The 25,178-nt window shown below is 32.9% G+C and overlaps 3 protein-coding genes across 3 annotated transcripts in view; all 3 read left to right on the top strand.

Moving 5' to 3' along the window:
* LOC111703208 (angiogenic factor with G patch and FHA domains 1) overlaps positions 1-10,675 on the top strand; it is a gene marked incomplete in the record, with an annotated part of 15,622 nt that extends 4,947 nt beyond the window's left edge. The window contains 11 exon segments of the mRNA XM_023475090.1: positions 1,635-1,747; positions 2,046-2,163; positions 3,015-3,105; positions 3,830-3,929; positions 4,288-4,367; positions 5,216-5,298; positions 5,516-5,590; positions 7,289-7,389; positions 9,105-9,249; positions 9,386-9,531; positions 9,972-10,675. Coding sequence (XP_023330858.1) covers positions 1,635-1,747; positions 2,046-2,163; positions 3,015-3,105; positions 3,830-3,929; positions 4,288-4,367; positions 5,216-5,298; positions 5,516-5,590; positions 7,289-7,389; positions 9,105-9,249; positions 9,386-9,531; positions 9,972-10,097 — 1,178 coding nt within the window.
* Positions 10,676-10,706: 31 nt separating this feature from the next.
* LOC111703207 (2',5'-phosphodiesterase 12) lies at positions 10,707-19,020 on the top strand. The gene is made up of 15 exons (XM_023475089.1): positions 10,707-10,984; positions 11,231-11,400; positions 11,573-11,733; positions 12,145-12,319; positions 12,797-12,956; positions 13,526-13,617; positions 14,108-14,189; positions 14,552-14,630; positions 15,696-15,790; positions 15,916-16,026; positions 16,445-16,549; positions 17,060-17,160; positions 17,628-17,740; positions 18,373-18,450; positions 18,845-19,020. The coding sequence occupies exons 1-15, from the start codon at positions 10,719-10,721 to the stop codon at positions 18,950-18,952; spliced, it is 1,896 nt and encodes a 631-aa protein (XP_023330857.1). The 5' UTR covers positions 10,707-10,718; the 3' UTR covers positions 18,953-19,020.
* Positions 18,993-24,771, top strand: LOC111703206 (uncharacterized). The gene is made up of 10 exons (XM_023475088.1): positions 18,993-19,084; positions 19,432-19,510; positions 19,688-19,818; positions 20,375-20,532; positions 20,866-21,426; positions 21,678-22,136; positions 22,384-22,476; positions 23,038-23,122; positions 23,367-23,998; positions 24,407-24,771. Exons 2-10 carry the CDS (start codon positions 19,432-19,434, stop codon positions 24,564-24,566), a joined length of 2,358 nt encoding a protein of 785 aa, XP_023330856.1. The 5' UTR covers positions 18,993-19,084; the 3' UTR covers positions 24,567-24,771.
* The last annotated feature ends 407 nt before the right edge of the window (positions 24,772-25,178 follow it).

The following is a 25,178-nucleotide window of genomic DNA, read 5'->3' on the forward strand; positions in this document are numbered from 1 at the left end:
AGAGCTAATAAACTTTCAATAAATGCTTCTAAAACTAAAATAATGATCTTCCATCCAAAGAACAAGTTCGTTCCTGATGTAGATTTTTTCTTTAATAATAATGACATCGATAAACCTGAAAATCCTGATCTTATTTATCCAATTGAACGTATTCTAAACTCGTCTAAAGTTCCTGCATACAAAGTTCTTGGTGTGTATATTGACGAAAACTTGTCATTTGATTTTCATATCAGCCAATTAATCTCTAAACTTAATCGGTCTCTCTACATGATGAGAAACGCTAAAAACGTTCTCTCTCTCTCAGGTTTAAAATCTTTATACTATGCTCTTTTCCACCCTCACTTACTTTATTGTCTTCCTGTCTATAGGTGTACTAGTAGCAAGAATCTTAACTTGATCCGTATTAAACAAAAGCAATCTGTGAGAATTATCTGCAATGCTAAATATAACGCCCATACTCAACCCTTGTTCTTTAAGCTGAATATTCTGCCCCTTGATCTAATTCTACAGCAAAATATGATTTTTATGTTTTCTTATGATAGAAATATTCTACCCAATTCCTTCCAGAATTATTTTTTACAAAACTCTGAACGAGGGTTGAATCCAGGACTTAGAAATGCTAATGATTATTTTGTACCCGGAGTCAGATCTGAATTTCTTAGAAGATTCCCTTTTGTATCTGTTCCTTCCGCATGGAATAATTTTCCGGTTTAAATTAAGCATTCAAAATCTAAAAATATTTTAAAATCTGCCTCTAAAGCCTATCTTATTGATAAATTACAGGGGTTCTCTTGTGAAAGGCTATTGTGTCCATGTTGTTTAAACACTAGATTATTAGATTTTAAAATTCCAACCTTTCATGTATGTACATCTCTTTCTTCACCTAAACTTAAAAACTTGAATGTCATGTATATTCTGATATACATTATCTCTTTGCAGGATATGTCTTCCTTCAAACATTTCAATCATTTTAATTATTATTAATTAAATATTTGTAATGTTTGTAACTTTGTTACTGTATTGGTTTGATAGAGCTGAGCAATATATTGTTTATCATCATGTTTATTTATATTTTCTGCCACCCCACCTACTCGTCCTTTCGTCCAGGTTCCCCCCCCCATGTCACTAAGCTATAGGGAAAATTATGAAAACCTGGCCTCCCCAGATTAATTTTCCCTCACAAGGATTATACTTTTCTATGTGATATTTATATTGTATAAATTTTAATCTTCGTGCAATAAATATTTGATTTGATTTTTTGGCGGAACACCTTCATTTAATTTAATTGAATTTAATTTAATTGAATTGAATAGAAGTTTGTTTAGTATTTTAAATCGGAACAATACATCTCGAAAGTAGTTCAAGCTCTGGCATTATGATGTTAGAGATGGAAATTCTTTAATCTTCTAGCTTTAATAATTTACAACGTTTGAAATTCAACTTTTTCATTCAAATTTTCCATGCAATGAGGGTATTGTACGATTTAAATATGAATAAAAAATAACTCTTAATTTTATGTTCTGTGAATTTAATGAAAACCAATAATTTTTTTAATGAAATGACACAATTATGATAAAGAATTTGTTCCCATTACATTTATACTCATCTCAAATTAAAAATTGTACGATTTGTAGGTTTGTACTATGATTACAAGACAGGGTACTACTATGATGCTGAGAAGGCGTTGTACTATGACGGGAGTACAGGAACATATTTCAAGTACAACCAGGATACAAAGGAGTACTTGGTAATTGCTTTATATTGGTTGATTTATTAGAAGATAGAATATTTTGATGGTTGAATATGTAATCTAAAGCCTAAAATTGATTTTTAGATGAATAATTCATAATCAAATAGAAAGATTGGTTCAGTGGTATCTAAATGATTGATTGATTTCCAGACATGGTAAATGATTGATTGATTGATTATCAGACAATTTGAATGATTGATTGAATGATTGATTGATTGACTGATTGATTGATTGATTTGATTGATTGATTGATTGATTGGAAGAACGATTTCCTGACTAATTGATCGATACAAAGGTAGACTCCATGCTTCCTGAGGAGGAGGTGGCAGCACAGAAGGAATTAAAATTAAGGGAAGAAGAGAAGAAACTTCACAGAATAAGGAAACGAAGAAGATCTTCGGATAAGGAGAGAGGTTTGTTTAGTTTACTTTTCCCATCACATCGCATCGCATCGCATCGCATTCCATCGCATCGAATCGCATTGCATTGCATCGCATCTTATCGCATCGTATTGCATCGCATCGCCCACACCCACACCCGCACCCACATGGGGGGTATAATTTCTTCTTACGTATAGAAGCATATAATGTAGGGGTAAAGTATTTAGAAAATCAATCCTTTGTGTTTCAAAACCATGGAGTGAAAGAAGTAAAAAATAATTAAGTTTCATAAAATAAATCTCAACCCAGACCGAAATATAATTCCTAAAAAATGTTGGTTCGGACTAAAATGAATCTACATTTTTATTTTTTATTTGTAGTGATTAAAGTTAACAGAGCTGGGAATCTTATATCGTGGATATCAAGATCAATATTTGATCTCGATCTATTGCTAATTTGCAGATTAATTTAATCTTTATTCGATATCCCGCAATGTAATTGTACCCTTAAGGTATAACTGAAATAAAGAGATAATCATTGATCCTCAAATTACAAGTGCCCACAATGGATATCTGTGCTCATTTTTACCTATAGGAGACCAGGTAATAACTACAAACATAAGAGCGAGCATGAACTCTTTCTCTTCGGCTCACCTCTATTTGCACTGATTAAATCTTATGTATATATTTCAGGTAGGCAGTTTATACAGGACTCAACCGTGAACTGAAAACACAATAANTTCTCTGTAGGACAAGCTGGAGAACTTCTCGACTTTGAACACCCTGAACACACATTAGTTTATAAAGATCCACAGATCTTACAATATCAAAATGAGTATCCAACACAAGTTCCCCGCTCAGCGTATAATTCCGAAACTGTTTAAGATCCCTCGAGAGTAGAGGATGTAAGAGAAGGAAGGATGCACGATGAATACTCCGACGATGATATCCAAGAATCCGATATACCTTGTGTTAGGTTGGAGACTATTATTATTATAGAATATAGATATAATATAGATATACTAGGCTTTTAGGGCGCTTCGCGCCCATCCTCTATTTCAATTGTGAACAATGAACATGTTCTCTTTGTTTAATTGTAAAATAACCCAAAAAAATTTGCGGATTTTATAAAAAAAAATTTCGTAGATTTTTAAAATTTTCAAAAATCAAAATTTGTTAGAGTCAAATTTTTGATAATTAGATCATCCATAAACCTTCCCTGAGGTCACGCAAGATCCCACAAAAAATTTGGACCCGATCAGTTTAGTCGTTTTGGCGCTTATTGGATACAAACAGGCTGACAGATAATCTTCGCGCCCATTTTCTAAATTAATTGTGAACATGTTCTCTTTGTGTACATCGTAAAACGAAACGAAAAAATTCGCGGATTTAAACAAAAAATTTGGTGGATTTTCAAAATTTTAAAAATTTAATGAAAATTGAATTTTGATGGAGACAAATATTTGAAATTTTGATCATTCATAAACCTTGAGATCCATCATGAGCATCTACAAGAGGGGGGGGGTCAAGTCAATATCTGTAAATTCTGAATAATTTTTTCTCTAAAATATGTTGAGGGAAATATTCAAATAACCTTTATATTCCTCCTTTAACAATTATTTATGCTTTTGTTTTGTTTCTTTACATAATATGTTAAAAAGTAACAGAACGGATCTAAAAATAGATATTTTTGTGTTTAGATTAGTTGTAAAGAATACTGAGGATGAGAGAGTTCATCTTGGTTCTCTTTATATTATTACTTGTAAAGGTGGATCTATTGGCAGCAAGGGACTTCATGAGGTTAGATTCTATATTTATCATTTTGATCTTAACATAGAAACCTTGAATTTTTTACGAATTTTTCTTTAGGATAAGGAAAAGAACTTAAATTTTATCAAAATTCTACTGAATAGTAATTAAATGAACAACTTGGCTCTTTCTAAAATGTATAATTACCAGCATGGGAACCCAGCTTTGCCAGGAAACTAAACTTTTACTACTAAACTCGACCCACTTAATTTATAATTTTGAAGCCAAATTAAGAACATCAATCAAACTTCAAAACAAATCGGTCAAGAGGTTGTCGGTTTATCATCTGGCATACAAACAAACAAACGGAGATAAATACTTTATATATTATATAGAGATGTTGGTTTAGGTTTTGCTGCCTGACCTGGGTTGCTCCAAGCTACACGCTCAAGTCAGTTTTAAGTCATCAGACTGCTCTTATTATCTCAAGTAAGTTTAATTCATCAGCCAGCTCCTATTATCTCAAGTAAGTTTTAAGTCATCAGACTGCTCTTATTATCTCAAGTAAGTTTTAAGTCATCAGACTGCTCATATTATCTCAAGTAAGTTTTAAGTCATCAGACAACTCTTATTATCTCAAGTAAGTTTTAAGTCATCAGACTGCTCTTATTATCTCAAGTAAGTTTAATTCATCAGCCAGCTCCTATTATCTCAAGTAAGTTTTAAGTCATCTGACTGCTCTTATTATCTCAAGTAAGTTTTAAGTCATCAGACTGCTCTTATTATCTCAAGTAAGTTTAAAGTCATCAGACTGCTCATATTATCTCAAGTAAGTTTTAAGTCATCAGACAACTCTTATTATCTCAAGTAAGTTTTAAGTCATCAGACTGCTCTTATTATCTCAAGTAAGTTTTAAGTCATCAGACTGCTCTTATTATCTAAAGTCAGTTTTAAGTCATCAGACAGCTCTTATTATCTCAAGTAAGTTTTGCCCTTGTTATTATGTTTAATTTCGTATCTTTGAACTGTATGATGTGGTTCAATTTAATTTAATTTGACTAGGTTTGATTTAGTGAGGGTTGGTTGGTTTGAACTCGTTAGACATGATACGATTTGATTTATTTAGTTTATTTTTTTTCTGCTCATTTAATTAGGTAGATTTTAAATTTTACCTAATATGCATGATTTAGTTTCTTTTAATATCTTATCTTTCTATTTTACACATTGAAATTGAATATTGGAATATGGTGTTATTTTTCTTAAATCAAGACTGGTTAGATGTGGTTCAATCCAATTTGATTAAATTTGATTTGAATTGATTTTATTTTTACTTTAAGAGATCTTGGATCTCGGAATGGAACTTGGATTAACGGGAAGAGATTAAGTAAACCTAAAGAAGAGAGTAAACTCATACAAATAGGAAACATATTCATTCATAGAATATAGTAATTGATTATTAGATTCAAATTATTTTGGTTAAAGATAATAAAATATAATTCTCTGATATTTAAGAATGGATAATGGAGAAAAAGTCCGCTCCCCTTAAAATCAATTTTTTTTTAATTTTGCGATTTAAAAAAATCCTTGGTTAATGCAAAAAGACCGAAATATTTGTATTTGAATGAATATAAATCCAGGCCATGGAACTTGTATTCAGATTGGAAAAACTAAACTTATTTGTCATGTTCATCCTGGAACAGAAACTTGTCTAGGTAATTATTAATATGACTCGTTATGAATGGGTTGGGTATTGGGTAACAATACAACTGGTTTGTCATGTACAATGTACATTCGTACGCATTGCATCTACGACAGAGACTTGTCTAGATAATAAACTGATTTGTCATGTACAATGTACATTTGTACGCATTGCATCTACGACATAGACTTGTCTAGATAATAAATTGATTTGTCATGTACAATGTACATTTGTACGCATTGCATCTACGACAGAGACTTGTCTAGATAATAAACTGATTGTCATGTACAATGTACATTTGTACGCATTGCATGATCTACGACAGAGTCTTGTCTAGATAATGAACTGATTTGTCATGTACAATGTACATTTGTACGCATTGCATCTACGACAGAGACTTGTCTAGATAATAAAATGATTGTCATGTACAATGTACATTTGTACGCATTGCATCTACGACAGAAACTTGTCTAGATAATAAACTGATTTGTCATGTACAATGTACATTTGTACGCATTTCGGATCTACGACAGAGACTTGTCTAGATAATAAACTGATTTGTCATGTACAATGTACATTTGTACGCATTGCATCTACGACATAGACCTGTCTAGATAATAAACTGGTTTGCCATTTACAATGTACATTTGTACGCATTGCATCTACGACAGAGACTTGTCTAGATAATAAACTGATTTGCATGTACAATGTACATTTGTACACATTGCATCTACGACAGAGACCTGTCTAGATAATAAACTGGTTTGTCATGTACAATGTACATTTGTACGCATTGCGTGCATCTACGACAGAGACTTGTCTAGATAATAAACTGATTTGTCCTGTACAATGTACATTTGTACGCATTGCATCTACGACAGAGACTTAATTAGATAATAAACTGGTTTGTCCTGTACAATTTACATTTGTACGCATTGCATCTACGACAGAGACTTGTATAGATAATGAACTGGTTTGTCCTGTACAATGTACATTTGTACGCATTGCATCTACGACAGAGACTTGTCTAGATAATAAAATGATTTGTCCTGAACATCCAGAGATGAAAACTTTAGAATTGTGGATATCGAGATCTACGCTTTTCAATAATCTGCATAGTGTTGATTGTAGAAGCCGAACAGCCAATCAGAAACCGAGAAATGTTGCTATGAATCAATGAGAGAAGTCACATTGATATCAATAAGAGTATGGAATATAAGAGAGAAGGAATCGACCATGACACCGGCTTGCCCTTCTAAATGATTATACATGCTTTGCAGACGGTACTTCTTTGAATAAGAGTTTTTATGGTCGTCTTTTGATTTTTTAAATGTGGTTGATTAAATAAAACCGATTTTTTATATGATTTTTTTGGCTTTATTCAGTCTAATTTTTTTCCTGTTTAATCTATCAAATCAAATCATATTATAATAACCTATTCTGAATACATGTACGCGATATTTGTACATCAGACAAATATTTCTTATTCAAATTAAGAACCGTCTGCAAAGCATGTATAATCATATGATAGGGTGGGCCGGGTCGATTTCTTCTCCATTATATTTAATACCCCTTGATTGATATCCAAAAGAAAGAAAACAGGAGTTTTCAGCTCAGGAAACTAAATTTGTCTTGGCGGAACCCACCCACCCCAATTTTAGAACTTAAATGTTTGATAATATTCTGCTTTATCTTATTTAATTTATCCTAGAATGTGAACCTGGTCTAGTGAGAGCAGAGCTCAGGTCTGAGAACGGACACGGTGGAGCAGGGAAGGAAGAATTAAGGAAGAAGGAACTCAAGGATTTAAAGGAATGCGGTCATAAATTAATTATGGGAATAGAATGAACCAATGTTGATGACGATGTATTCTTAAATTCTATTCGAAATATTAAACTTCCTCTCCTGGATGAGCCAAAGGAACTGTTTGAAAGTAATATTCAAGAAAGTAATGCTGAATCTAAACTTCGCTGTTAATGATGGGTATATATGTATTTTGAAGAACCACCCCCCCCTCCCATTCAGCGAATAAAATCCTTTAAAAAAATCCTGTTCTATGCTAACATACCTGAAATTGGGAATTTTAGGAAAACAATAATATTCAAAATAAGAGGGGGAGGAGGTGGGTGGTGATGTTTCAATACACACACACCAACAATTTTTAAGTTTAAATAATTATCCCATAGGTTATGACAACGGTGGATACTTCTATGTGGTCCTAGGTAACTACCCAGCTATCTCACCAAAATCTGAAAACTTATCTTCTCAAGCAATATTGATTAATTGATTGAAATCATATTCTTCTCAAAAATTGTCCATGCTAGCAGTTTTTCTGAACTAATAATTTTGGTTCAAACTAAGGTAAGTTGGTTGGGTTATTTGGGCGCAAAATTAAATTTCCGCTTTTATGGAATAAAAACTTCAGGAACTTTTTATTGTCATCAAAAAAAAAAATACTTATTAGGTAATCTTTTAGGACAAAATCTTGTTAATTAATTTTTGATTTGGTTGTAAAATAATTATTCTAAAAAAGTTTTATTGTTAAAAGTTTAATTTTGACTGCTAAGTTTAGATGAATCAAAAGTTTCCCCTTCATAATAAAAATGGGTTAAAAACAACATCAAATCGAGCATGATATTAACTCATAACTCATTGTTTCCTCTGCTAGAAAGAGTTTGAAAAGTTTGAAAATCATTGAAAATTCAAATTTCAATCTTTAATAGTCTATGAAATCTGTATAAAGAGATGGCATTTTTTTTAAATATCTGCAAATTAGATAGTTGAACTTATATACACAAAACACAATTACAAAATGTACATTTATATCAAATTGAGTTTACTATAGAAGACGAAAGTTTCTTAAGGTATATAAAGCAGTAAACATGCCCAGAAGTTCATTAAATAAAGATGACCAGTTTAAGCTTACGCCCCTATAGCAACACCACCATCTTACACTTTACGTGGAAAAGATAGACTATTTAAAAATATATGCTTTATATACTTTCTTGTCTAGAGCCTGTTGGAGACAGACTTATGGCTGATAACGCCTCCAGTATTAATGTAACAATTAGAAGTTATAAGAACAGTAATTTTAAGTCTGATTTGAGACTTCCAAAAATATTTTTTTCTTATCTATAGATTGCTTGGAACTGGAGATATGACTGACAGCATGGCAAATTGTTAAGAAAAATATTATTTGAATCAATTAATCAAAAATGCTTGAGAAAATAAGTTTTCTGATTTTTGTGAAATAGCTAGGGAGTTACCTATTTAGAAGCACTCCCCGTTGTCAGAACCTATTGGATAATTATTTTAAATTAAAATTGTTGGAGCCTGGTGTGAACACAATATACACTAGCAGTTAAAAATTCTGTGGCGGGGTGCTGTCAGATCGGTTTTGTTGAGAAATAATGTTTGACATTTTCTTTGGACGGGTTTCCTTTATTTCTTTTCTGCATAAATTAGAACAACTCAGCTCAATTCGTCATATTTTCCCTATACAAAATGCATGAACAATCCTTTTAAAGAGAAAATATGGGATCGGAGTTGGTCTCTCGGAGGAGCGAGAGGAGATCCCTGGATTCATAGATCGAGCGGAGGAGAGGAGATTAATCCATGGAGTGGATCCGATCAATGCTAAAACTGAAACTGCTAGTATAGATCAAGCGATAGGTTAGTATCATTAAATTTTTCTTCAGCATCGTAAAACTCGGTGAAAAAAACTGGGAAATGCGTGGTTTAAAGGGCGGTCAATTTTGAATGTCTATGAGAATCAAGCCTAAAGTCCCTTTAACATTTTTGTGTTCAGGTGGTAAGAATAAAGGGTTTAAGATGCTGGAGAAGATGGGTTGGGAAGGAGGAGGGTTGGGACGGAGTAAGGATGGAATCCAGGAACCCATCCAGGTTCAACAACGAGCCAACAAATCAGGACTTGGAACTGATATACCTGTCGAGGCAAGTAATAAATATATTCATAAAATTCATTGACATTATCATTATAGCTTTTATTCCATCATGCAGGGGTGTGTATTCTTATGGGAATCACCCCCCACTCCCTTTTATTATTATGGTGTATATAGATTATTCTTTGTGAAAAATGAATGAAGTTTTGGATAAAAAGTATAAAAAAGGATTAATAAACTGTCTTTCTTAAAGTTCAATTTTGTAATTGTTTCCCCCAAGAGCTTCAAAAACCACCCCCTCCCGGGATGAGGGTGGATTTCTTAGAAATGTATACCCTTGATTGAATGTATTTGTATTGGAGGCTCTTAGAAAAATTCTTAAACCCACTTTCAATGCGAATTAGTTTACAAACTGACATGAATATCATGAATGAGTCGTTTGTATCTTTTCAATTTACTTTTTGTTTTTTTATTTAATCTTTTCCTGTTTAGAGCATTTCTGCACGTGATAAGAAGAGAAATGAAATCTGGAAGAAAACTCAGAAAAGATTTCAGAAAACTCCAGTCCTTGATGTGTTCAAGATTAGTGAAAGTGATGATGAGCAAGAAGAAAGCTAATGATATGCAATGTTATTGAATTTAATTAAATGTTGAGTATTTTTTGTCGGCATTTTCGAAGGGGCCGTTTTCCCAGCGGAGACTACTAACTTTGAGTATCTTATCAGCCGCTCTTTTATCTGAAGCGTAATCTAACAGCAGCGCTTGTTCCTTTTGTAAAATTTGGCTTCAGCGCTTGGCCCTATTATTTAACTGCGGCGTTTGTCACCATACCATCATCTTGGTTCCATAGCCTACCCTAGACTCAGAGCTCGGCCCTTCTATTGTATAATATAAGGTCACTTAGGAAAATGTACTTTTGGGGATCAACCATTTAGTAACTGTGTCATTGGGATAAGTACTTAATACTAACGTTAATTTCCGTCCCTGTTTTCTATTTTTGATATTCAAATGACAAAAATTAGGGGTTTTGTTTAAATACGGAAAATGACGTAAATGATAAGAAATGAAATGTTACTTCTGTGAAATTATTATACGATTTTCTAAACTCTGATCAAAATACCAGATTCATGCTGATATGTTAATCTAGTAATTCATAATACATACATTGTATCAACGTTAGTCCTATTTATTTCAGACATTTGTAATACAATCCTCTTTTTAATATTGTTTAATGTGAAAATGTTCAAATTCTTCCAGACTGCTAAGAGATGTAGTTTAATCCAAGTTCGCAGTTTATCCTATCTCCCACTGTCGAGCCAACCCCTGAGATTATTTGTCCTGAATCTTAACAGAACCCGGAGCCTAGTTGTACGGAGTATCTTTAGTATACGGCAAGGTTCTACCTACCCACTCATATTTAAGATGAGAGATAAAGTGATTGTTAAACATGAGGAGGGAGCGGATAGGTTCACTTTCTCATTCATTTATTCATTTGCACAGAACAGGTAAATAAACAATAAACATCTGAAATCTTTGGAAAATGGTATTTTATAGATTAATAATAAATATTTGCTTGAACTAAAAACCTTTTTAATGAATGGAATTAGTTAAATTTGTTTTGTCCCAAGCAGCGGAGTCTCCCATAGAGTTTGCTTTAAATTAGTCAAATTCCTCCATTTCAGTCAAAAGTTCCAAGCTCGGATGATTTTTTGTTTTAGAAAATTAACTGATAAAAATGTTGATCATTTTAGTCCTGGTCGTCAGTTCAACATGAGCCGGGAGTTGACGGAGGAGTCCTCCACCTTCATCCAGAGGATCCAGGCTAACGTGGGCAAGGTGGTGAACAAGAAGAAGAAGAAGGGCGGAGAGGAGGTCACGGTAGAGGTTCAGTTCTTCAAACTAGATGAGGATATTAATCTAGGTACTATATAAATGGTGTTTTTATATTTATGCCAATGAAATTGGAAGAAATCAGTGTTGTACTTTTCTTGACTTACACTTTCCCCTTTAGCTGTATTTAGGGTTTATCGAAAAATGTACTCACTCCATAATTAATTTCTGTAGTAACTTCTTATGAAATTTCACTCATTTAGAAATGAAGAAGACTGCCAAGGATCTGATCTACGAACCAAACATCAAGATGAAGATTGACAGTAAAGAGTTCGATGTTATCCTAAATCCTCCTTTAGTTGAAGATGTTAGAATAGCTGAACCTTTGATGACGCATACTTACATTTATCCTTTTAAGTTAAAGGTAGATTTGACATTAGATACATTTTCACTTTGGTGACGCGATTACAGTAGATTCTTTTGACATTTTTATAGTTTATAAGAGGTGTACAAGTATTTTTATAGTTTTATAAGAGGTGTACAAGTATTTTTTTAGTTTTATAAGAGGTGTACAAGTATTTTTTTAGATATTTAGCTGGTCTTCAAGTGGCCTGGAGTTTATTTTAGATCGTCGGGCTTGACTTTGATAAGCTGTAGTTTTCTTCTTGGACTAACTTTAGCATACTTGGACTAATTAACTTTCAGACTGAATTAGATCGGCTTAGATGACCTCATCAGACTTTAAGCGACTCTAACATGCGCGACTTTGATCAGAATTATTTTCAAAAAAGTTTTTGATTCTATACAAAAGTATTAGTTTTTTTCTTTCTTCCAGACTGTGTTTGCTGAAGAGAGTAGAACGAAGTTTAAATGGTTTGTGAGCAAGGATCCGTCTGAGACGAGCCCAGGAGGTTCGACAACTAAGAAGGTTCGATTGGATAGTTTAAACTCGGGAGAGTGGAAAGAGAGGGGAGAGCATTTCTTCTTTATACCTAATGAATCTGATATAGGTAATTAATACGTTTCTTATCTTAACACACGAAGAAGTGAAATGTACTATGTAAAATGGTAGTGTACTATACTCTTTATAAGTTATGTACTAATTAATTCAAAATTTGATATTTGAAATCTATTTTGTAATTTTTCTGTCTTTCTCCTATGTATCTCTCTTTGTGGTTAAAAGCATGTTTGGTTTAAAGAACTTTTTTAAATTGCTGTTCTTGTTACAACTAATCTGTCGTCAGTAAGCTATATTTTAATTTCTGACACAGAATATTCTTCCTACCTCATTCACCTCATTCAGTATTCAATCAAAGACATTCAGTAATGGGTATGTTTTGGGCGGACCGACTAGATAAAATCCCACCCTAAGAAAATTACAGACCGCTTTGTCCAATGTCCACAGACACATTCCGATGGTTTTGAGGGGCGAGACCTATTTACCTTGATGATGTGTTGTCTTATAATTATATCCTGACCGAACCTAGGGAGCCGTGTGAGATTAGACGTAACCCCCGTACTGGGTGAGGTTGAGGGTGATACCAGATCTATCATCTCCAGTGGGCTGGTGGAGGCGGGACCAGATACCACACCCACTCTCAACAGACAAGCCTGGACTAAACAGAAAACAGAACATCCTGTTGTTAGGTATCTAACTGATTTTTAACTAATCGATCAATCAATCATTTAAATAAATAATAATATGATCAATTAATAGTTTTAAAGTTAAAATTTTTTCTCTAAAATGGATGTTAATTGTTAATGTTGTAGAAAAAGTTATTTCAAGTACACTGTCGTTATGTAATGAGGATTATTTCTGGGTTTATTATTGTAATAAAGGAATTATCCCCGTAATTCAAAATGGTTCTTTAAACCTACATCTGCTAAAAACTAGATTATAAACACTAGTAGCTTAAGTGCCCGGCGTTGCCCGTTAAATTTTAAGCATATTTTATGTTACCCCAAATGTAATTATACCCATGTGTTTACTCAAAAAATTCAGGCAATTTGGTCCATTCGTTCGGCGAGCTATAGCTTACAATTACATATATAACATATTTATGTGCGAAGAGCTTTATCCTATAGATATAGTGCGATTTCTATGTATTTATCTGAAAATTACAATAATGTCAATCTTGAAAAACAAAGAATAAGAAAATAGTTTTTAGATAGAAAAATTATGAAGCACGACAACCCCTTAAAGTTTTATTATCCAGGGTGGTTTCCTATAATTTGTTAGCGGATCTTTATGCAGACAGTGATTTCTCCAGAACCACACTTTTCCCACAGTGCCCACCATTTGCTCTAGGGAACAGAACAATGAAAAGTTAATGGGATATTGATGGAGGACAAATCATTATTTTGAGTGATTAGTACCATTTTTGGTTTGTTCCAATAAATATTACAGAATTTATAAGAAAACCCAGTCGCGAAGATTTCTCAGCCCGCTCTTTAAAAATTAGTATGGTAGTGTACTATGCTTTTCATAAAAATTAACGTAACAATGGTTGAATTCTGCCAATACTATTGGAGATCTTTTTTATTTTATTTTTATTTCTCGGGTACACTTAAAATATTTGATAAATAAACAAAATTACAATTCAGTTTTTTTTTCTTTAAACGTTTGTTGCGGTCCAAAACCTAATGCTTTCTTTTTATTTCCACGTCATTTAACACATTAACCTTCATTTTTCTTCTATTTATTTTTGTTCTCTTTTCTACAGTGTCCTACGATACAAATGTTTTTTCCATTATCAACAACATTTATTTATAATTTTTACAAGTTCTGTCGTAATCAGAGTTCAGATATAGAGTAAAATTAATCCTGAATGAATTAATTAACTTTAATCCTGATATTATCTGCCTTCAAGAGAACGACAGGGATACAAATTCATATTTTTGGCAAAATCTCTCAAAAATTGTCTTTTTATAATAAAATAAAAAACAACAACACTGGTAGTCCAAATTTAATATCAGAGTAATGATATTTTTGTTTTAATAATGTCTGTTAACACCGTTGCCTTGAACGAAAAAGAAGTTTGAATGTAGCGGTTTCAATTTTCAGTAAAAGCAATTTTAAAAATCTTATCTTTCTTCAATCTCACTTTTCGTGTTAAAATATTAAATTAGTGAAAACATCATTTATAAAATTATGCGATTCTTAAGATTTATTTTTGTATTACACATTATACATTTAACACTTATTTCCTTTTAGTTATAAATTTTAAGATGAATATTGTTAGTAAGGTTTTCCGACATGATTTAGTTCCGGTTCTTGGTAAACTAGGCTTTAAAGGAGAATTCACTAAAAAGGGAGGACAGGTAGGAATCATGTAGTAGGACCGGTAGGAAACATGTAGTAGGACCGGTAGGAAACATGTAGGAGGACATGTAGGAGATTGAAATGTTAAATCTATTTAAGGAGATTTTACAGCCTTCTGAAAGAGATATTTTGACAGCAAATTGTAAGCAGGAAACGACAACATTAGTTGTATATTTCCACGTTTTAATCTAAATTACAATTGTTTAAGTTACAACTAGATATGAATATTAAAGATAATTGTAAACAAATTTAATCAGAGTCTAAAACTAAAGAACGAAAAGTTTTGACTTAAATTTTAAGTTCATGGTTAAATGCCACATTTGACTTAATTTAAACCTGAACTTTAACCGAGAGGTTTAATATTTAACCCTGTGGTTAAATATTTAACTCGCCGAAATCGACGAGTTAAAATTTAAACACAGGGTTAAAATCTTGAATTCCCGCAATCCCTATTTGTCTATCATCATTCAGCGGTAAGCGGCATTCAACTAATTACGATATATTTAAAAGGAAAAACCTTGATTTAATAAAATTTCACGTTTTAGATTAATTAATGTTTGCACGGATACCCAAAATACGGTTGTAACTGGAAATATGTTTTGTTTTCCGTCACGTAAATAATTTAAAATTTAAAAAACAGCTGATTACCGAATATCGATACTTACGTAATAATTATTAAAATCCTTTTCTCTGATTGGTTCAGATTTTCCCCGGAAAATTCAACATTAAAATTGAGAAAGTTTAATAATTAAGTAGCTATTCATTATTTTACAGAACTTTTAACCTCGAACTTAAAATTCGCGCATTCTTTAGTTTTAGACTCAGATACATACTTTAACTGCACTGTCTGGGGAAGGTACAGGTAGAAGGGAGTAAAGAAGACAGATATGAGACACGTAAGAAACATGTTGAAGAAATGTAGAATAAGGACTGATGAAGACAGGAAAGATAGGAAGGAAACATTTAGGATTGAGATAGAAAACTTTAAAATATCATGAATGAGGAGAAAGGCATGAGATATGCAAAGATAAGTTTTATGATTTATATGTATTTTCTATTTCTAGGTTGAGGAAGGATTAGCATTATTCTATCGGGAGGGCAGGTTTAAATTACTAGAATCGAGAAGAACAGTATTTGCTGAAGAATTAGAGGCACCTAGGTATTTAATTTATAAAAAGGGACATTATTTTATAGAATTTCTTCTATCTTTTACATGGAAAATGGGATTTTTGAGGAGCGAGGGAGAATGGTTTTAAAAAATTGATTAATAGGATAGATTTCTAGGTTTGCACATATCTACGAGAAGATTCGGAAAAATGATTCTCTAGTTCAGAGATTAAGAGAGAGAACGACTGCTGTGTTTGTCTCCGTTCTCCAGAGTTTACAAGATCCAAGGTTGGTTGGATAAAACTAGTACTATTCAATATTTTGAACTAGAAATAATAATAAGTTGATTTCAAGAATTAATTAATTTTCAATTTAGAAAAGTGCGATATAATCTAAATTAATGATCAGATAAAGGGTTTCATTGGTGCCCCTTATTAAATGGAGGGTCACATGATTTTACAAAGACAGACCTTTAATTTTTTTGCAAGCTTTTTACATATTTTTTATGGGGGTGGGGTTGTGCCGGATTTCTTAGATTTTAAACCCGTAAGAGAAATTTGGTTTTCCTAGAACCGTAAAGACCGTGGGATAGATTTGTTGTCCTAGAGGTTTCTCAAAATTATAGTTATAAAATCAAAATAATGATTCGAATGACGCCCTGATTTAGAAATCTTGAACCCTCCCTTTAGTTTTTTATATATTCCAGGAAACTTGTGATTGTCGGGAACACTCATCTATTCTTTAAACCTGATGCCGACCATATTCGTCTTCTACAGTTTGAGAAGTGTCTCACAGAGATACAGATTCTTAGGAATACTTTTAAGAAATACAATTTCATACATCCTCTCAATTTTATGCTAACTTGATTAAAAGTGGTACACCCAGTCTCCCAAAACTTGTCTTAGATAAATCTACAATGAATTAGTAATATGTTCAATTTTTTGTTAAATTTTTTTAATGTTAACTTTATGTTTAAATTTTGAAAGATTAAGATTTAAGTAAATGTAACGTTTCTGAGATAGAGCACGTCTATTTTAAAATTCAGTGATGGTGATGGACCAAACCTCTGTAGAGTAAAAAAGTAGATGTTAGTTCCACATTTATTGAAAATATATTTCGGTCTGGGTTGACCCTCGTCAGTTCTTGAGATTGTTTCTTCACAAAGATTAAAAACAAACAAGCACGTCAATACCGATAATCTCTAACCTTTTCAGAAGTTTTGAGTTTAGATTTTTTTATAAATTGTTTTTTGGGCATTAAAATACGGAGCAATACTTTGAGAAAAAAGCTTTAATAATTTCTTGAAAGTGTCTCTCATTAGAGCTGAGATGATAGAGAAAAATCCATTCTCCGAGATCGGAGTTATTCTTTGCGGAGATTTCAATTCAACTCCACCTTTCGGAGTTCTACAATATTGTCTTGGTAGGTTAGAGGTGGAAATGTTAATTCTTTATTTATCAGGCGCTCTTTTCAACAGTTATAAATTAGCACAACACTCAAAAACTATAAAAATGCTAGTTGTGATGAACTTTTCCCGCATAAATTAAATTTAAGAAAAATTAGGTTGAATTTTAGCAAATTGTTAAAAACGTTTTTACGGAAAAAATAAATGAACGTTTATTTATGAAAAGGTTCCCGACGTTGCCCGAGGAAAAAAATGTTTTAAAAAAATCGATTTATTTCAGCCTAAGACACCCCCGGCCATGGTGTCCACAAAAAATTTCAGTCAATTCGGTCCAGCCGTTTGGCCGGCTATAGGCAACAACAATGTATATGAATGTCTTATTTTATTATATAGAAGAAGATATACTTGGAACCCTTTTCTCCTAAAAAAAAACTGCAGTTATCTCGATATTACATAATAGAATTTTAAAGAAAATTTTTTGTAGAGGGTCGGATAGGTGCAGAGCACAATGATTGGTCTAGCACTCCAGCGGAAAAGGTTGAGAACTTAAACCTCGCACATTCTTTAAACCTGGGTTCAGCTACCGGAACTCCTAAGGGAAATCATTTATATGAATATTTTACAGATACAGATGACTTATTATTATTATTACCAATCAACCTACAGTCAAAGTATCATGTCCTGACGGTAATGTTACTTTGAACTCCAGGGTCGAGCTCCAGCCACTTACTCGTGTCCGCTTGGGTTATAATGGATCATATCGGGTTTACTTTTTTTGGGACTCAGTGTGTATGCCAGATATGTAAGGAGAACTACAAATGCTTTGAATAGCATTTTAAAACAGTAGGTTTTGTAATTTGAAACTTTTTTTATTTCTGTAAACATTTTCAGATACAGTTATTTCTGATATTTTAAGTATAACATCATTAAAAGCATTTTACAATTAGAACAGATATCATTAAGCATGATATTTTTTACATGTATATTACATTGCAACAATGGACTAAATAAAAACAGCCAATTAAATTCTAAAAATGGGAACTGTTCGGTTTAACCTTATACCCTAAAACCCTACTTTAAAACGTTAATAGAAAATGTTAAGAGATAACTTATTGTCGTCTTCGAATTTAATTTTGAAAAAATGTGCAAATTTTCCTGGGAAATCCGCAATATTTGCCTAGAGGAATACTTGACTTGTTCAATCCAATCTAATGATGATTTTGGTTCAGTATACAAACTACACAATTGAGTTTAAAGACTGCCTGGATTATATTTTCTATGATAAATCTAGATTTGAAGTAGAACAGGTAATCTTTAATTTTTTTGAAGATTAAGAATTAAAAAAAAATTTGTTTTGCTTATGGCCTTAAAATGAAAGTAATCCTTAAATATTGTACAAATTTGTGTTTGGTCAGTTAAATGATTATAAATTAGTTCTAAGAATGATTTTTTTATGATTTGGAGAAAAAAATGAAAAATTGGACATCAAAAGGCTACTTGTTTCATTCTATTTGATACTTTTTACCTAAAAGTTCATTTATTTCCCCCCAAGTCAGCAAATAAAATCCTAACAAATTTGAATGCATATTGTTTAGTGTATAGTGTACTGTGTACTGTATAGTGTATACCTTCTGGGGGAGAAAACTGATTTTTCTAGAAAATATACACCCCTAACATTTATATACTAACTGTTTTGTTTAGGTCGTACCGTTTCCAACTGATGAAGAACTAGAAATGTATATAGCCCTACCAAATATATCCTTTCCGTCAGATCATATATCCTCTGTAGCAGACCTCAGATGGAAATAAACAGAACTTTTTTTGTAAAACTTTGATAAAATTGTGATATTTTTTTTTTTATTTTCTCTTGTTTCAGAGATTATGATTAACAATGTAGTCGCAGTGGGCTTCCTATTCCTGAGATTATTACTGTAGTACAAGGTGAATACGATCGACGATTGATGTTGAATGTTGACATTATTTACTGGAATTATTCCAGGAGGGCTCAACCTTTTTCACTTTCCAGGGAAGGAGAGTGGGTGGCGGAAATCCCAGTCCCATATCCTCCCTGTAAACACCTGTCAGTAACTTGTAAGCTGAACCTGAAATTTTAAACCTGAAATACTTAATTTTCGGTTATAAGGATTGGGTTATAAGATTTTCTAAATTATTTTTTGAATAAGTTTCGTGTAGTTTAATCAATAACATCATTCGAGTTATCTTATAGATCCCTTCTTATTGAAGCTTATTGAATTTTGTGCACGATCATCAAACTTTATATTCTACAGATGCCTCCGAAAGGAAAGAAAAGGAAAATTATCTGGAATAACAATGATTGCAAGTCAGAAGCATGTAAGAGACCAGAATGTAAGTTTTTTTTTTCTTTAATAATATTTAACGACGATCACGAGAAGGATATAAATTATTATAAATATTTATGCTTATTTTATTATTATTGATTTCTTCTTCTTTATAACATAAAACGGGTGTGGCTGTGAATTTTCAAAATATTGTACAATCCCCGTAATATATTTGTATATTAAGCTACGAGTACCTGGGTCCAGTGTGACGAATGTGAAGCATGGTTCCATCTTGTCTGTGTTGGATTAGCTACAGAGGATCTACTAGATCACAAGGATTGGTATTGTTGTGAATGTACAGAGCTGAAGAAGGAGGTAACCAATAATTATAAAATTCTCTGATAAATATTCAATTATTGTGTTCTTATTCTTTCGCTTAAAGGGACTGGGAACGATTTTTAAGTGTCATGTCCTTTTCACACCGGTAGTCTTTATCATGTTTAATTTTGTAAGAGCAACGCCAATTGCTTCCTTATTACAATCCAGAAAGACAATTCTGATATTTCCGAATCGGACACTCCACTCTTTCAAAGATTGGCACTTAACTACACCTCTATAGTTCTTTCATATTTGGATAATCCGAATTTTGATGTTTCTCCGATTTAAAAATATAGAAATATATACACCAAACTCCACCTACACAAAAATGCTGTTAGAAACTTTTTTCTCATTGTTGGTACTATGTACGACTACGGTTATCTTATTAAAATGGTTGCTCATATTCGACCATTGAAGGGGAGGGGAATTTTTTTTATTGATTTACAAACGTGTCTGGTTGTAATGGGTGGGGTAAAATGCAGATAGAGAGGTTAGGAGAGTTCAATAAGGCCCCAACCTTCCTACAGTTGCTTAATGTTTTTACCTCTTATAGGAATTCCTGGTGGTGAGGGAGAGGTTGGCAAGGAAGGTGGAGGAGCTGGCGGACACTCAGGAGGAGTTCGGGGGGCTCACCATCTCCAGGGAGATGTTTAAGGAGAAGAAGAATGCTGGACAGTATAATTATACCACAGACTTCCCTCCAACCCTACGGTATTGTTTAAAGTACACATAAAGACAATTAATATAATTATAATTCATACTTTCTCATAATTTTTGTACGTACATATACACTCAACAGACACTCTTTGTTAATAGTGCCCCTCATTAATATTTTGAACGGTTATCTCCCAATGTCTTTATTATTTGTTGGAAAAAATTTAATAATTTGATATGATTTGTTAAGCTTTAACCNCCCCCAACCCTTTGATAGATTTTACTCTTGATAAAAAAAAATCTTTAACGCATTCCTAAAATACTTTACACAAAATATATATCTCTTAAATTAATCACAGTTTAACCCTATTCTTTAATTTTGTATTTTAGAGATTTATGTTCGAGAATCAAGACGAAATATTTGACAGTCGGGGATTTCAAGTTCGAATATCATCTTATGTGTACGAAAATGAAAACTGAGCTTTTGTCCGACTTCGAATCGAGAATTCAATTTATCGAGTTCGAACTTGACGATATTCTCGAGGAGATTTGTAAAGAGTTTGAGCCGGAACCTGAGCCGGAACCCGAGCCCGAACCTGAACCTGAAGCTGAACAGCTGTATGTACCTGAACCATATTTAAGTCCCAAATTAAACAAAAGAACTAAAAACATGAATTCAATGATTAAAATTGAAGATTGTGATAACGTGATGATATTTGAACCCTCGTCCTATCCTGTTAGCTCGGAGGAGGCTAGTTCTGAGTCTCCGATGAACTGTGAGTATTGTAATATGAGATTCTCTGATGTTGGAATCTATTCCTGTAAACGGAATCACAGTGTGTGTGCGAATTGTCGCCTGGTGAACATGGGTCGGATTTGTCCAGTTTGTTTCAATGAGTTCGGAGACAGAAGGAGACTAGCTATAGATCATGCTGCAAATATACGCTTTAGGTAGGTAATCAGAGGTCACATAATTCTAAATCTATTCATACCCTGCTCAGTCGGTTCTAGTTCCACCATTTTAATATCAATATAAGGTTACAGACTTAGTCGCCCCTTTCCTTAAATCTTTTATTATTTTCTGATGGATTTTTAATATATTCCGGAAAGATTGTCGAAGCGGATGAGCCTCAGTAATCTTTCAAATCTCCTAAGTTTTTATTTTTCAAATCATGGTTTATATTCTGAAAATATAATTACAGATGTGCAAACGGTCCTGCCTCTGAGGTTATAAAGTTTGCTCCTTCTAAACCTAAGAAGATAAAGGTGAGCCCGAAATCCAAAACGGGTCCCATCCCTACCCCTTCTACTCCTCAGATCCTGCAGGTTTGGTCGTGCAAGGACTCCAACCTGCAACCTGGAGAATCAGTCAGTTTCGAAAATATAACCCGCTCAATTAAATCTGAGAGGGTTTCCTTAGACGGAGTTCATTACACCGAGGAGCATGATGAACCTCCCAGTATAGATATGTCCGCTATTCTTACAGATAATCAACTTAGCAGTCAACTTCTTACTCTTATGGATGCAGATGTGTGTAGTGATGGTACTCCAACAATAAAAGAGATTAAACCTAACCTTCCAAAGCTAGCAGAGGGGAATAGAACTATTGTTATCAAGAATAATAGATTAGGCCTTAATCAAACAATAATTGAAAAAAGAAGGTAATTAACAATTAAATAAAATTCAGTAAATTTTAGCGTTTTTTTAATTTCAATCATTAATTCTTATATGTATTGTAAAAATTAAGAAAGAGGGTCTCTGCCTTGTAAAGAATTTAGTCGGTAAATTGTAAAAATGAATTGAAATTATTCAAGAAACTGAAATACTGAAACCAGATTTATATAGGTATTCATTAAATCTTGTCCCTGATAAAGTTTTAGATTCAAAATACATAATTGATACTCTTAGTGGAGGGAGAATTCAAGATCCATCAAATATGAATACTAATATGATAGAGGAGCAACTAAACCTGCGTTTAGCGGAAATCACTCGGTTGAAAAGGTCAGAATATATTTAACAAAACCCATTCTTTGGTTGGTCTTAACATGGGCCCAGGGTGTTTTTTTTTCCGAATTTGACATATCTTTTTTTGCTTTATTTGAATAAAAATGCAAACAAATATCAAAAATAAATTAAAAACATTTCGTAACGCATTTTAGTCAGGGGTCCATATAATTCCCAAAATAGCTGATTTTCTCGATCCTAAAATAATTTTTTGCCCCCAAATTTTTAAAAAATTTGCCCCCATTTTAAAAATTTGCCCCCATTTCTTTAAAATTTGTCAATCCCAAAGGAATTATATGGACCCCTGATTTTATTGTTATTTAAATTAATTTTACTCAAGAGTGGGAAAAGCTTAAATAATAAAATGAAAATGTTCTCAATTAAAGTTTTCGTGCTAGAAAACAACGATATCATCCAAATTAATTATCAGATAACGGTTTACATGGTACCATTGCAAATCGGGAACGCTCCCTTTTACATATATGATTACTTAAAATTCCATCGGATTAAAGTATGATTCGGCCTGCTTAGATAAAAGTTATAAAATGATGTATGTAGGCTGCAGGAGGCTGGTCAGCAGGTTTGGCAGGAACTGAGACAAAGAGAAAGTGAAGTTCAACGTCTTAAAAGTTTTCAAATCCAGGTTAGTGTACTAGAGACAGACCTTAATCTACATTAATCTAACAAAAAAAATATAAGTGAAATCTTATTAAGATACAAATCATTACTGCAGTATGTTGTGAGTGTAGTGTGTGGCTGTAAATTGTTTAATATTCTGGGTTTCCTATATTTGTCTAGCCACAGCTTAATCTCACTTCAAACTTATTATGAACGTCAATATTATTTGTTCTCCCTGTTTGTTATGTGCTAAATGGGATTTCTTTCAGGATACCGAAGTGATGGATCCTGTTGAAGCCCTGAATATAATTGAAGCTAATTTATCTCATAAATACAGTTCTACTCCAGACTTTAATAACATAGGGATACAAAACCACTCTTGTCATCCAACTTACTCAGTCAAATCCGGCCCAGCTACACCAAACACAACCACATCACTTAAACCTGGGAATGGTTGGGCTCAGTTAAAGCAGGAGTACAGAGTTGAAACTTGTCCTGACGGGACGGAAGAATCTATCCTCCCTAACTGTTCCCCCGAGGAAGAGGAGAATGACGAGGAAAACCTGCTGGCTCTGGCTGAAAGTATAACTGAGGACGAGACTGGTGTTAAATATATAAAGACTGAGTTGGAGCTCAGCGCTGTCAGCTTCGAGAGGAAGGAAAGAGAAGAGCGGGGTTGTAGATGTGAGGATTTTATCTGGGATAACCAGGAATACAAGATCTCAGGGTCCTTGGAGTTTATTATGCTTAAGAACTACCGAGGGAATGGTCTAGAGTGGAGACCTTTCTTAACATTGTATCTACCTTTTGGTCCTCCAATATACGAGTTTGAGGTTGGTCGTGCCGGCCACTTGTTCTACTTCAGAGCTTTCTCAAATAGAAACGAAGCTCAGAATGACAGGTATAAAGGATAACATTTTTAGTACATTAGATAGATAAATAGACAAGATTGACAAATAGATTAACAGATCAACAGATCAACAGATAGAAAACACACAGATCAACAGATAGAAAACACACAGATCAACAGATAAAAAACAGATATAAACAGACGGATAAACAGATATAAACAGAAGGATAAACAGATAGGAACAGGCGGATGAACAGGCAGATTAAAAACAGACTGATATTCAGACAGACTGTTATTTCTGTGCTTTCATGATTACTGGAGATATGAATAATTTCGTTCAGAATGAGACATTTTCATGCTTTTATATTATTCCGGGTTATTTAGAATTTAATTATTTATTATCATTTATTATTATTTATCATTACATTTGATATTTAAATCCCTTTGTTCATTAATTAGATGGAGTCTGAGATTGAGTACTAGTGATCCTGGTTTTGCTGAGATGAGCGTAGTTCTGAACGGTATCTTCCGACAACCAGGACAAGATCGTCCCTCCCTTCTCCCCTCAGTTCTGAACGTATCCTCTACCGGTCTTTATAGTATATCCATATCACATTGAACATATTTGTTATCTCGTAACCATCGTAAACATGATCATTAAATTTTAGTCAAGTTTTCATATAATTGTCCGGCTGGTGCTTCTATGAAAACTTCCATTGAAAGATAAATTTCGTTTGTAAGAATGTTTTTTTTGATATTGTAGTTAAATTTGTTACTCTTCGCTCATGTTTATAGATTGTTGTCAATAAATAGACTCATATATAGATTAAATCAATATTATGAGAGGTTACTGGGGGATGACGAAATAAAAAAAATTATCAAAAAAAAATAAATCCTATTTTTCAGATTACAAGTTTTGTTTATTTATTTGAATTATGCTTTGATGGTTAAATTTGTTGCTCTTTCTTGACGAAATATTATTAAATGGACTTCTAGATGGTTGCCGATTTTTGTACGGCTTTAATAATAGGCGGCTTATGAGGAGAGAGGGGGGTGGTACTGGTAAAGCACTTATTATTAAAATAAAATTAACTGTGGCGGAGAAACTGATCACCACATTTTCCACCTCTGGCCGTTTTATTATACTATAATTGTCCAAATACCTTTAAAATTAGCTGGAATAATCATTATTCATTCATTGATTGAAATAAAGTAAAATTCTGATTATATC

This window comes from Eurytemora carolleeae, unplaced genomic scaffold, assembly GCF_000591075.1.
Source record: "Eurytemora carolleeae unplaced genomic scaffold, Eaff_2.0 scaffold404, whole genome shotgun sequence".
In the NCBI taxonomy this organism is placed as follows: Eukaryota; Metazoa; Arthropoda; class Copepoda; order Calanoida; family Temoridae; genus Eurytemora; species Eurytemora carolleeae.